This window comes from Balaenoptera ricei, chromosome 13, assembly GCF_028023285.1.
Source record: "Balaenoptera ricei isolate mBalRic1 chromosome 13, mBalRic1.hap2, whole genome shotgun sequence".
Taxonomy (NCBI): domain Eukaryota; kingdom Metazoa; phylum Chordata; class Mammalia; order Artiodactyla; family Balaenopteridae; genus Balaenoptera; species Balaenoptera ricei.
Window position 1 is genome coordinate 41,534,643 of NC_082651.1, and position 13,915 is coordinate 41,548,557.

At 49.1% G+C, this 13,915-nt stretch overlaps 1 protein-coding gene across 19 annotated transcripts in view; it reads right to left on the reverse strand.

The window, feature by feature from the left end:
• The window catches only part of DYSF (dysferlin), a 231,105-nt gene that overhangs the window by 176,710 nt on the left and 40,480 nt on the right, over nucleotides 1–13,915 (reverse strand). For all 19 annotated transcript variants that reach the window (XM_059943014.1, XM_059943011.1, XM_059943010.1 and 16 more), the window contains exon 4: nucleotides 6,859–6,964. In XM_059943014.1, the coding sequence (XP_059798997.1) occupies nucleotides 6,859–6,964 (106 nt within the window). The remainder of the gene's footprint in view (nucleotides 1–6,858; nucleotides 6,965–13,915) is intronic.

Genomic DNA, 13,915 nt, shown 5'->3' on the forward strand with positions numbered 1-13,915 from the left:
AGATCAATGGAACAAGATAGAAAGCCCAGAGATAAACCCACGAACCTATGGTCAACTAATCTATGACAAAGGAGGCAAAGATATACAATGGAGAAAAGACAGTCTCTTCAATAAGTGGTGCTGGGAAACCTGGACGGCTCCATGTAAAAGTATGAAATTAGAACACTCCCTAACACCATACACAAAAATAAACTCAAAATGGATTCGAGACCTAAATGTAAGACCAGACACTATAAAACTCTTAGAGGAAAACATAGGAAGAACACACTTTGACATAAATCACAGCAAGATCTTTTTTGATCCACCTCCTAGAGTAATGGAAATAAAAAAACAAAAATAAACAAATGGGACCTAATGAAACTTCAAAGCTTTTGCACAGCAAAGGAAACCATAAACAAGACGAAAAGACAACCCTCAGAATGGGAGAAAATATTCGCAAACGAATCAACGGACAAAGGATTAATCTCCAAAATATATAAACAGCTCATGCAGCTCAATATTAAAGAAACAAACACCCCAATCCAAAAATGGGCAGAAGACCTAAATAGACATTTCTCCAAAGAAGACATACAGATGGCCACGAAGCACATGAAAAGCTGCTCAGCATCACTAATTATTAGAGAAATGCAAATCAAAACTACAATGAGGTATCACCTCACACCAGTTAGAATGGGCATCATCAGAAAATCTACAAACAACAAATGCTGGAGAGGGTGTGGAGAAAAGGGAACCCTCTTGCACTGTTGGTGGGAATGTAAATTGATACAGCCCTTATAGGAGAACAGTATGAAGGTTCCTTAAAAAACTAAAAATAGAACTACCATATGATCCAGCAATCCCACTACTGGGCATATACCCAGAGAAAACCATAATTCAAAAAGACACATGCACCCCAATGTTCATTGCAGCACTATTTACAATAGCCAGGTCATGGAAGCAACCTAAATGCCCATCGACAGACAAATGGATAAAGAAGTTGTGGTACATGTATACAATGGAATATTACTCAGCCATAAAAAAGAACGAAATTGAGTCATTTGTTGAGACGTGGATGGATCTAGAGACTGTCATACAGAGTGAAGTAAGTCAGAAAGAGAAAAACAAATATCGTATATTAACGCATGTATGTGGAACCTAGAAAAATGGTACAGATGAACAGGTTTGCAGGGCAGAAGTTGAGACACAGATGTAGAGAACAAACGTATGGACACAAAGGGGGGAAAACCGCAGTGGGGTGGGGATGGTGGTGTGCTGAATTGGGCGATTGGGATTGACAAGTATACACTGATGTGTATAAAATTGATGACTAATAAGAACCTGCAGTATAAAAAAACAAAACAAAAAAAACAACTAATACTAAACTTTCTTTGGGTTATTTGTATGGAAATACGTTAATATAAATGTTTCAGACATTACATGAAATTTCTAAAAATTTCTAAAAATCTTATAATGTTATAAGTCATAATTCTAGTTATTACTTTAAAATGTATATCTCAGAAGTAACTAAATTTCCTTGTCAATTGCATTATTATGAACTTTCATCAAGCCTTTAACCGTGGTCATTTTTAAGTCTTTTGTCATTTACAGACAGTTCTGGGTGTACTCTGATGCTTTCGCAAAAAAGTTCCTATAAAAGGGTTTCATCTTCAAGGAATTCATGGAAAAGACTCTGACAAGTACAGGTTTCTGGTAACTGACTATACTGCTGAACTGAATGAATAAGCATTTTCAGAACTCTAATGGAAAACTGATGAATTCATAAAAGTGCTAACAAAAGATCAAGATGAAAAAATAATTAATTACATGGTACTGAGTGAACTGATGAGGATGATTATAATTTTTGTGACTTTCTGTTTGAATGAAAAAAATAAAATCTCACAAGGACTCAAAGGCAAAAAATATACAAGTCAATTTTCACTGCAAAGTAAAGGAGCTGTTACAGTGGAGGATTACTGGCCTGAATGTCAATATTATGACATAGTATGAGTGTGTTTCCTGTTTGGTAATTGCAATAATTTTTGCTTTTGTTGTGGTCATCCATTTACAATGCTTGGTGCCAGTTTATTTATCTCTTGTAAAAATAAAATACAGTGTGTGTGAAAAAAAAAGGAAACAACAGGAACATCCTTGGCAGTTTCTGAGGATCTGGAACCCAGGGTCTAGAATAGACCTCGCCAGCAGGGGGCAGGCTTCAGGGTCCACTGCTTCAGGACCAGAGCTGGTTAATACTGGAGGCCTCTAGCTCTACTGAGATCTAAAGGAAAGGCGGCATGTCTGTGGGCCCCACTCAGGGTCAGGACCTCCCATCCTCACTGGGACATCATATCTCATAGCCTGTCTCCTTCTCCAGACATAACCAGAGCTGAGATTTTCTTTCTGTGGGATGTATGTGAGCTCCACGTTCTCCCAGACCATGACTTTGGCCCATAGCCCCCGGTCGGACCCTCTTTAAGGCCCTGCACGTCAAGGTGCTCCATCCGACAGCCCTGTCCCTCAGGTCCTCAGCCCCAGCACCACCATGCATACATCCTATCACAAGGCCACTGCCAGTCAGTCACGTGTCCATCAAAGCACGCTGCCCTGGAGCAGATAACTTCACTCACCCATGTTGCCATCCTGTCAACAATATCACAGAATTTTGGAAGGTCCTGTATGGCCCCCAGGCTAAGAGGGCCCAGGAAACCAGGACACCAGGACAGGCAGAGACAGAGGACAACGCCATCAGATCCTCCTACAGGTTATAGGGCCAAGCTCCCAGGTCCTTCGCCCACCCTGCCATGTTCAGCCCCGTTGCTTGCTGCCTCCTTCCTGGGCCACCGCTCTCCAACACTGAGCTTAGCAGGACCAAACCCTGGACCAGCCCACCCACACTGCCCCCAACACACTTCATGTGCCTGGGTCTTATTTACCTTGCCCTCAGACGACACCCAGCAGCCGGCAGAGGGTAAGATGTGGCCCTGAGCTGAGGCAGGGGTGGTCGGCAGCATCTTCAGACCACCTGAAGGAAACTCAGGGATTCACCAGAGCGCTGTGTCTGCTCACCTCAGCACCTGCTCCAAACACACAGGGCCCTCCTGCCTCCCCGACCCACCCCGCCAGTGGGTTTCACGTGTTTTGTCACCCAGTGGGTTTCCCTTCCTGACCTAACTCTGGTATTTAAGGCTGAGGAGATTCCGTCATGGTTTTCGTGGTGTATCATCCACACCCTCATTAGCAAGCTGCTCTCAAAATACATTTGTGAGTATGTTGCTTCTTTCCTCCATGTGTGTCCAGCACCCTCGTGGGCCTGAAGACTCCCCCAGGACAGGGGTAGTGTCTTCCCCTTCAGTCTAGAGGCATCTAGATAATTTTGGCATCTTCTCAGGGCACACAGCCCAGCACGCCACATCTGAAGGGACTTGGGTGAGAATACCGCGTGACAGGCAGGTGGAGCCCAGAGGCCAGCCTGCAGAGGCCCCTCCTCCTCCTCTCAGTCCCTCTGGGGTTTTCTAAGGATCCCACAAGCCCTGACTTCACTCCCCTCACACCATCAGCAGGTTCCTCTGGCCCTCTGAGGTCATCCGAGCTACAACCAACAGGGGACGCCTGGCAAGCTCTGTCCATCGGACTCAGCCCAGAAATCGGCCTCAGTAAAGGGCCAGTGAGAATCCACAGCTGCTGACAGGGTTCTCTGTCCCTTCTGAGCAAACCCCCAGCTCTCTGTGCTCCCAACTGCCACGCAACCAGCCCCAGGGCCCGGGTGGGGGGCCCCAGTTCAGAGGGCCTTGGGACCTGCCTGGGGCTGCAGTGTGACTCAGCACCATCACAGGGGCTAGAAGATGGTCCTGGACCCTCTGCACAGGCCAGAGCTACCTCCTGGGCTGCAGGGAAGGAGGTCCCATGCTATATTGTGATTTATAAGACATATATATTTGGTCACTGAGATGACCAAAATATATTTTTCATATATATTTGGTCTTTGTCCACATTTCCTGGCTCACAGCTTCCAAAACTCTTGGAATTTCTTAAGTGCTGAGAGTGACAAAGGTGGTCTCTTGTTATGTTAATGGAGTGACTTTTGGACCCCGCCTAAGGATGGAGCTGGTTGCCAGGAGGACCAACTGTGCGAACAGAGGGTTGTAACTTCAGCCCCACCCCCAACCTCCAGGGATGGAAGAGGGGCTGGAGGTTGAATCAATCACTGATGGTCAATGATTTAATCAATCACGCTTAAGTCACGAAGCCTCCATAAAAACCCAAAAGGCTGTGTTTCAGAGAGCTTCTGTGTTGGAGACTGGAGAGACCTGTGCTCCTGGAGAGGGCATGGAAGCTCTGTGCCTCTTCCCCATACCTTGCCTGTGCGTCTCTTCTGTCTGGCTATTCCTGAGTTATACCCTTTTATAATAAACTGGTAGGGCTTCCCTGGTGGTGCAGTGGTTAAGAATCCGCCTGCCAATGCAGGGGACACGGGTTCGAGCCCTGGTCCGGGAGGATCCCACATGCCGCAGAGCAGCTAAGCCCGTGTGCCACAACTACTGAAGCCCGCGCGCCTAGAGCTTGTGCTCTGCAACAGGAGAGGCCACCGCAATGAGAAGCCCGCGCACCGCAACGAAGAGTAGCCCCCGCTCGCCGCAACTAGAGAAAACCCGTGCACAGCAATGAAGACCCAACGCAGCCAAAAACAATAAAATAAATAAATTTTAAAAAATAAAAAAATAAATAAACTGGTAATCTAGTAAGTAAAATGTTTCTCTGAGTTCTGTGAGCCACACTAGCAAATTCACTGAACCTGTGGAGGAGGCTCTGGGCACCTCTGATTTATAGCCAGTTGGTCAGAAGCACAGGTAACAGCCTGGGCTTGCGACTGGTACCTGAAGGGGCGTGGGGGGAAGGACTGAGCATTTAACCTGTAGGATCTGATGCTATGGCCAGGCAGATAGTGTCAGGATTGAGTTGAATCGCAGGCCACCCAGCTGGTGTCCGGAGCATCGTTGGTTGGTGTGGAGAAGCCTCCACACACACATTGGAGGTGGGTCCAGGAAGCTAATTTACCGCAGCTCCCGGAGCCCGTGCTCAGCGCCCACCCATCACCTTGTGGCTCTCACAGCCCCTTCCTGGAGACGTGGTGTGTGACAGAGTGGCAAGCTCTGCAGACAGCCAGGGGTCCCAGCCCAGGGAGGAGAAGGCAGCCAGCTCCCAGCTGGCGCACGGGAAGTGCAGACAGAGCGCGGGAACACAGAGCGAGAGGAGGAGAGGTGCGGCATCCAAGGAGTCACAGCCAGGCTCGGCCCCATGGTCGGGTGTCTCAGGGGCTGGGTGCGCCTTTGAGCTTGGAGGGGAGCAGGTGCAGGAGGACTGGCAGGAAACACCAGCGTCGCAGATGCAGAGAGGGCGCGAGTGAGGAGATGACTGAGCGGCCCAGCCGGGAAGCGAGAAACCCCGGTTGGAGGCACTGGGGGCCCGACACTCAGCAAAGTAGGCAGCGCTGTCCCTGAGACGCCGTGGAGAAGCACCAAGCAGATTCCCTGACTCAAAATACCTCTTTCCCCAGCTGCCTCGATGCCTGCCACTCCCCCATTCGTGCTCTGCGTCTCAGAGGAGCCAGCTCTGGCCCCCTTCAGGATCCCCAGAAGGGCAGCTGAGCAGTCCCGGAGCCCTTCCCGACTACAGGGAACATTAGCAGACTGAAGGGCTCCAAGGGAGGACAAAAGCGATTCAGGAGGTGATGGAGACGGGCTCAGCGAACCCTGCACTGAACCAGAACGTTCTACCAGTGAGCACTGTCTGAGAAAGGGATGAATTCTCTGGGAAGTGGCATTTCCCCACCAAGGAAGCATCCCAGCCGTCACTGGCCTCAGGCACCTTAGGAGAAAATGCCAGCATCAGAAGGGCAGTGAACCAGGAGTCCATTCAAGTCCCTTCCACGACTGAGAGCTCAGGACATGTGCCCCCCGATTCGTGTCCCAGTCTGGACGCCGATTCACTGTGTGACTTCAGTCACTCACTCTCTTTCTCCAGCTCCCAGTTCCCACCAGTGGCTCCATTCAGAGCTTTGCCCAGACCGGCCACTTCCTGACTCACCAAGCCAGCCAAGAGCCCCAAGCCTCACACACACACACACGCACGCACACGCACGTGCACACACCCCACCGGGCAAGGTAGCCACACTCTGTCTGAGAGACTCCCCAGGGCCCCGCTGGGAGAAAGCGCTTCCAGACTGTTAGTTCCCGCACTGCATCCTGGGAGGTGGGGCTGACCCAGAGGGAAGGTCAGCAATTCTACTGACCGTGAAGAAAGAACCCCGCAGGGTATATTTAGCTCACTAAAAATAACGGGAGGCCAGAGATGAGGGCTGGGAATTGTCTGGGAGGACTGGGAGAGCCCTGGGAAGGCTGGCGGAGGAGCAGGAAGGACTACGGAGGAAGGGAAGGGGGTCTGACAGGTCCTGGTGGGCAGGGGAGGGGGGTGTCTGTTCCCCTTCCCTTGTGATCTGTGACCCAGATGACTCAGATATTCCGGATCTGGAGAAGGCGCTTGGATGGTGAGGAAGGGCCACCAGGGAAGTCGAGGAGCCATAACCAAGGCTGCTGAGAAGCTTGGGAAGACCTTGGGTTTCCAGTGAAAAACCAATCCCAGGAGGTGACCCAGGGGCAGGCAGCTGCTGTGAGGCAAGGCTGACTTGAGCCCTGCGGATGGGGCCAGGTCCCTCCTCTTCCCCTCACATCCCTTCCACCCGTGAGCCCCTCCCGGGTACACCGAGCTCCGGCCAGGGCGGGCCGGGCCTGGTTGCTGGGGGTTGGACTCTGACACACCACTGGGGTCAGGAGGGCAAAGCCTCAGACAGAAACCGGCCAGATGCAGAGGCCGGTGGACACTTACCCCTGTGGGCTGCTTCTTGGTGTCCAGCAGCGGGGCATTGAAGCTGGCAGACAGACTGGGGGTGGCAAGGACCTCCCGGAGTGGGACGTTGGCCTCCCCCAGGAACCTGAGAGGAGAGAAAAGTAGACTGTAGAAAAGCAGCCAAATGTGCCCAGTTCCTCTCCCGTATACCCTTCACCACGGCCACCTCACAGACACCCCACAGACCAACTGAGCCTAGAATGCCTAGGACCCTTCAAGGCTCCCCCAGAAGCCCTGCCCCCAGTTACCCCATCGCCATCCCTGGAAGACCAGGCCCCTCTCCCTGCACGAGAAGGACAAGAGACACTATCCCCCAAGGTCAAATTTGACCCCTTCTGCCCCACCACCCCCCCCCAAAGGCCCAGCCCTGCCACCCCATCTGCCTGGGTTGTTTTGCCCATCAGACCTGAACAGTGCACCAGAGCAGCATCTCCTGAAAGCAGGGGCAGTTTCGCCGCCACTGCATCTGCATCCTCCTCTGCCTCAGCAGCTCTCCTGACCCACAGCTACACAGACCATCTACACTGCTTTCCCAGAGCTCAGCCAGCAATGACGATAAATGAAAAACACACAGACCTTCCTATCTTCAGGGACAGGGAGAAAGGAAAATTGGGGCAGGGGAGGCATGCCCCACTCCCAAGAGACTATCACCCCACACACACCTGCGGCCGCATCTCTGACTGAGGGGAGGGGGCCCATAGATGGATGGGCTCTTAGGAAAGAGAAGGTCACCACCTGATGTTCAGTGAAGGTACCCTTCAAAGAGTGCCAAGGAAAAAGGTTGTATCCCTAAGCTAAAAAGTGAGCAAACTGCCTCCTGAGCAGCGGTAGGAAATCAGGGCAGCGAGTGGCCTGTGTCAACCAGAACTGTTGCCCAGTGCCTACATCAGACTTGGGTGTGCTTCCTGCACGTTACCGCCAGGACACAAACAATGACCAGCCACAGGTGTACTCTCATCATTTGCTTGTTAATTTTTTGTTTTTCCGATGGATAAATAGCACACCTATTATCTGGGACCTTCCTTTTTCTGGTCTCTATAACAACTGATTTGAATATGAGTTTTTATTACTGATGAAATAAAACTTCCATCTTGACCTAATGGGCTGATTATTAAAACTGGCTGCTCACAATAAGGTACCACTTCACATCCATTACTACTATCAGAAAACAGAAAACAAACGCTCACGAGGATGTTGAGAAATTGAAACCCTTGCACACCATTGGTTGGAATGGAAAACAGCATGGCGATTCCTCAAAAAAATTAAATATAGAATTACCAGGACTTCCCTGGTGGCACAGTGGTTAAGAATCTGCCTGCCAATGCAGGGGACATGGGTTCGAGCCCTGGTCCGGGAAGATCCCACATGCTGCGGAGCAACTAAGCCCGCGAGCCACAGCTACTGAGCCCACACGCTGCAACTCCTGAGCCCACATGCTGCAACTACTGAAGCCCGCGCCTAGAGCCCACGCACCGCAACGAAGAGTAGCCCCCACTCACCACAACTAGAGAAAGCCCACGCGCAGCAACGAAGACCCAACACAGCCAAAAATAAATACAATTCAAAAAAAAACACTACAAAGCTTTTAATAAATAAATATAGAATTACCATATGATTTGGCAATTCCACTTCTGGGTAAATACCCAAAAGAATTGAAATCAGGGACTCAAAGAGATATTTGTACACCCAAGTTCATAACAGCATTATTCACAATTGCCAAAAGGTGTGCGGCAGGAGATAGATGGGCTCCAGGTTAGACATTTACAGCCAGCCTCCTCTTTACACTTCCAGATAGAAATAACAGAAACAGGGTAAATAGCTGGACTTTGCCTCCCGCAGACACTTTAAGATAACAGTAATGGCAGGGGCAGAGAGGAGCTGAGCCCTGCCCAGATAAGAGACAAAGAGACCACATTTTTCTCATTCTCTAGGTCAAGGAGGCCTTCCTGACTACACATGCACAGAAAGGCTCCTCAGGGGTCAAAAAGGGAGGGGCGCCACGCCATAGTAGGTGATGTCAACCTACGTATAGGCCTCTTCACTAGAATCCAACTTGGCTGAGAGATGCACGCACACACAGAGGAGGACCCTGAGTTAAACCAAATACAGACACAGAGCAGGGCAAAGCAAGATGATTGGCCAGAGGAAACCTGGACGAAATGCCCCATAAAAGTGATTCAAACTACCACGAGGGCGCGGCTCTCTGAGCCCGCCCCTGTGAGTCTATTCACATGTACTCTTTTTCCTCCTAATAAACACTTTGCTTATTTCACTACTGTCTGCCTCTTTGTGGAAATTCATTTCTACAAAGCCAACGGGCCAGGGCCTTGTCACTGGCCACTGTCCCTGGTGGTCTGTCTAGTGGCTAGGATTCAGCGCTCTCACTGCCGCGGCCTGACTTCAATCTCTGGCTGGGGAACCAAAATCCTGCTTCAAGCCGCTGCAGGCCGAGGCCAATCCCAAACCTAGATTTAATACCGGGTCTAATCGCAGTTTCAACCTTTCCCAGAAATGTAATCTTAATAGGCCAGTCTAGAATGTTCTGGTCAAGCACCAGAAAGGTAATCTGTCGTGTGGGCCATCTCCACCCCACTCCCACCCCACGCAGAAGAAGACGAGGCAATCTGCATGATAAAACCTTGCCGGTCCCTTCCCCACCCTCCTATAAAATCTTCCATTTTGCACAACCCCTTGGAGTGCCTTTCTAGTTGCTAGATGGGACGCTGCCAGATTCATAACTCATTGAATAAAAAACCAATTAGATCTTCAAATTTACTTAGTTGAATTTTGTTTTTTAATAGGACTAAAGGGAGAGATGTTTGCTAATATTCATTCCAGGGTTCTAACACCCCTCATGATGCTAGGAATCGAATTTTCTAGAATTTGGACTGGTTTGTGTTATAGTCCTTTGCAGAACAGAGCAGGCTTGTACCGTAGCTCACTAAACTGGGCCTCCTGGAGAGTCTCCATCCCAGAGCCAGCGAGAGGAAGGCCCCTGTCACCAGTGTGTTGACTGAAGTGTCCTTAGGACCTGGGCAACGTCAAAAAAACCAGACAGTAGGTGCAGAGAACCCCTGAATCCATGCTGTAAGCAGATGGGGTAGGGGGTCCCCAGAGAAAGAGAAGCAGGCATGGCCTCCTTGACATAAGAGAAGCCATTTTTGGCCTAAACCATTTTGTGAGCTAATCCTGGCCACAGTGCTAGTCCTTGAATAGATCTCAGTAATAATGATCTTAAGAGAACAGAAAGGACAAACTTACCAAGTCTAAAGTAACAATAGCAAAGATAACAAACCAGTTGTGAAGACTCCCAGTTCTATTTAAATGGCAAAGACTAGCCTAAAGCACTTTCTTGAGCTGTTTGTTCAGAATTTAAATCCCCCCTGAGGCACTCAACCACCAGATCAGCTGGAATCTAAGAGATGGTGACGTTGACCTTCTCTGACCTTCATGCCTTCAGTCAGCTAAAGCTTGGACTCTGCCTACTGCCCAAACCCCTCCTCGAATATGCATATACCCATAGCTTAAAACTTCCCCAATTTTGCTGTTCCGGGGAGACACTGCTTTGGGAAGGGTCCCCAAAGTTCTCCTTACTTGCTGCAAATAATAAATCCTTCCTTCTCCCGGTCTTTGACTTGGTTGTGTCTTTTGGCTCGACACCCACCAAGAGGCAAACCCAGTTTCTGGGTAACAATGAGACACTGTGAAACTGGGGCAGCAGAACGGAGGGACTTGCTTGAGCAGGTTGATGGTGGATCCTGCCCTAGAACTTGTGAAAGGAAAATCAAAATAGAGTTGGTATTGGTAAGAGAGCTCTATAAAATGGAGCTGGGAGGCCATTAATGAAGTGTGACTTATATATGTCTCAGCCTGGATGGAATCTGACCTTTTGACCTGATGAAGTCATCCAGAACACCTGCCCGAAACTCCAGATACTTATCGGACCCTTTCCCTAAAATAACTCAGGAGAGTCTATCTACTTATAGACCCCTACCCTAAAACAACCTGTGATTCTTTAAGCACAAATACTTTCAGATCCTATCACAATTCTCGCCAGGCAACTTTTAACAACCTCCTGGCTTTTTGTCTTTAAATGAACTATTTTCTTATTTGCAGCCTCCTGCATTATTTGTTGGTTGACAGACTTGATTGCCAGCGGCAATTCCTCGCAATTCTGAGGCTTCAGCCTGGGGCGGCGGGAGGCAGGGCCGGCAGGGGAGCGGAGGGATGGCAGACCTGACGGTGCAGACAGCTAGTTTGCCGGCGGGCCCCCGGTTCCGGACCCTGGAGGCTGCGGCCAGAGCGCGGCGGGTCAGGGCGCAGAGCGCAGCCGGCTCTCCTCCCTCGCCGGCATCCCGCCCGCCCAGGCCGCCGTCAGGGAGAATTCCCGGAAGCGGGGCGGGAACAATGGGAGGAAATGCAAGAGGAAGCGCCGGCCCCACCCCTGCCAGCCCAGGCACCTCCGGGCGGGAGGAACCGCGGCCAGCAGGATTGCTTATTTCCTCCCGTAAACGTCTTTCTGGGCCATGAAATACCCCCACTTGCCACCCCTGCATAGGCCCTGAGGTCAGTCCCTCCGAGGGCCTGAGCGGCTTCATAGGCCTCCACTCCGCCAGGAGGTAAGGCTGGAAGCAGGCTGCGTACCCCTAAGCCTAAGGAGCAGGCTGTGGGCTCACGCTCCCGAGTCCGAGAGAGGCAGAGCCTCCCCTGTGTGGGCAGCCCCGCCGAACTGCTGCGGGGAGGAGGAGGGAGGCAGGAGGAGGGAGGGAAGCGGGACGGATCTGAGGCTTGACCGCGATCGGAAACCCTGACGGCCACTTTTCATTCATTCATTTCACGGAGGACGGAGAAGACGTGGTGTTATTCAAGGGGCTCGGACCTGGGAGGGTCCAGACCCTTGAGGAGACCCATTCTATCCTGAGACCAAGGCTAAGACACAGACCCTAGGGCGCCCCGGCCTTCTGCACACCAGGGATGCTGCACACGGTGGGTACCAACCAGTGGCCCAGTGTGGCAGGCAGGATTCAGTAGCAGTCAAATGAGGCAAGGACGGGCCTGGGGGCGGGGGGGGGGGGGGGGGTTTCCCGCACGGGCTGCCTGGGAGCGAGCTCTGAGTGTGTGTGGAGCCCGGTGGGCTGGAAGGAAACCCTGTGGGCCTCGGCAGCCTACTGTTAGAAGAATGCGCTGCCCAGCCTCCCCAGGCCTGGTCATCCCTCTTGGCTGTGCTGTGTTCCCAAGCCACTGGAATGTGAGGGCAAGGGAAGTGTGGGGTCCGAAAGAGCTGCTGCCATCCCAAAGACAGAAAGCCAGGTCAGGAATTAGCACGGGGGAGGGAGTGCAAGGTCAAAGCTGCTTCCATGTTGACAAGGGACACATTCTTCCTCGTGGAAAAAGAGCTGGTTCCCAAATTCATCATCCAGGAGGTCGCTGTCCTATCAGAAATGGGAGGTGGTGACCGCCAAGTCTAAGCCTTAAGTGGGAGCGTTCGAATTAAGGTGGCCAAGTAAGTTGATTTTAACAAAGCACAAAGAAATCTACACAATTTTATTTTAAAACATCGGGCCATACATGGGAAAAGAATCTAAAAAAGAGTGGATATATGTATATGTATAACTGATTCGCTTTGCTGTACACCTGAAACTAACACAACATTGTAAATAAACTATACTCCAATAAAAATTTTAATAATTAATTAATTAAAATTTAAAAATGAAACATCTGGACATTTTACATCACTGTAAGATCAAAACACAACAGGCAACCCAAATGTCCATCATAGAAAACGGGTAAGTTAAGTATAGACATACAACAGAATACTATAAAGCTATAAAAATAATGGAAATGTTACATTGTAAATTTATAATGTATGGAAAATCTTCAACATACATTGTTAGGCGTATGGATCAATGGAACAGAATAGTGAGCCCAGAAATAAACCCACATACCTATGGTCAATTAATCTTCAACAAAGGAGGCGAGACTATACAATGGGAAAAAGACAGTCTCTTCAGCAAGTGGTGCAGGGAAAGTTGGACAGCCACATGTAAATCAATGAAGTTAGAACACACCCTCTCACCTTACACAAAAATAAACTCAAAATGGCTTAAAGACTTAAACATAAGACATGACACCATAAAACTACTACAAGAGATCATACGCAAAATTTTCTCTGACATAAACCTTACCAATGTTTTCTTAGGTCAGTCTCCCAAGGCAATAGAAATAAAAACAAAAATAAACAAATGGACCTAATCAAACTCACAAGCTTTTCCACAGCAAAGGAAACCACAAACAAAATGAAAAGACAACCTACAGAATAGGAGAAAATATTTGCAAACGATGTGACCAACAAGGTCATTTCCAAAATATACAAACAGCTCATACATCTCAACAACAAAAAAACTAATTGAAAAATGGGCAGAAGACCTAAATAGACATTTCTCCAAAGAAGACATACAAATGGCCAATGGGCACATGAAAAGATGCTCAACATTGCTAATTATTAGAGAAATGCAAATCAAAACTACAATGAGGTACCACCTCACACTGGTCAGAATGGCCATCATTAAAAAGTCTACAAGTAAATTCTGGAGAGGGTATGCAGAAAAGGGACCCCTCCTGTACTGTTGGTGGGAATGTAATTTGGTATAGCCACTGTGGAAAACAGTATGGAGGTTCCTCAGAAAACTAAAAATAGAATTACCATATGATCCAGCAATCCCACTCCTGCGCATATATCCAGACAAAACTATATTTCAAAAAGATACATGCATCCCTATGTTCATAGCAGCACTATTCACAATAACCAAGACATGGAAACAACCTAAATGTCCATCAACAGATGAATGGATAAAGAAGATTTGGTACATGTATACAATGGAATACTGCTCAGTTTAAAAAAGAATGACATAATGCCATTTGCAGCAACATGGATGCAACTAGAGACTATCATACTAAGTGAAGTAAGTAAAAAAAGAGAAAGAGAAAGACAAATACCATATGATATCACTTATTGTGGAGTCTAAACTATGACACA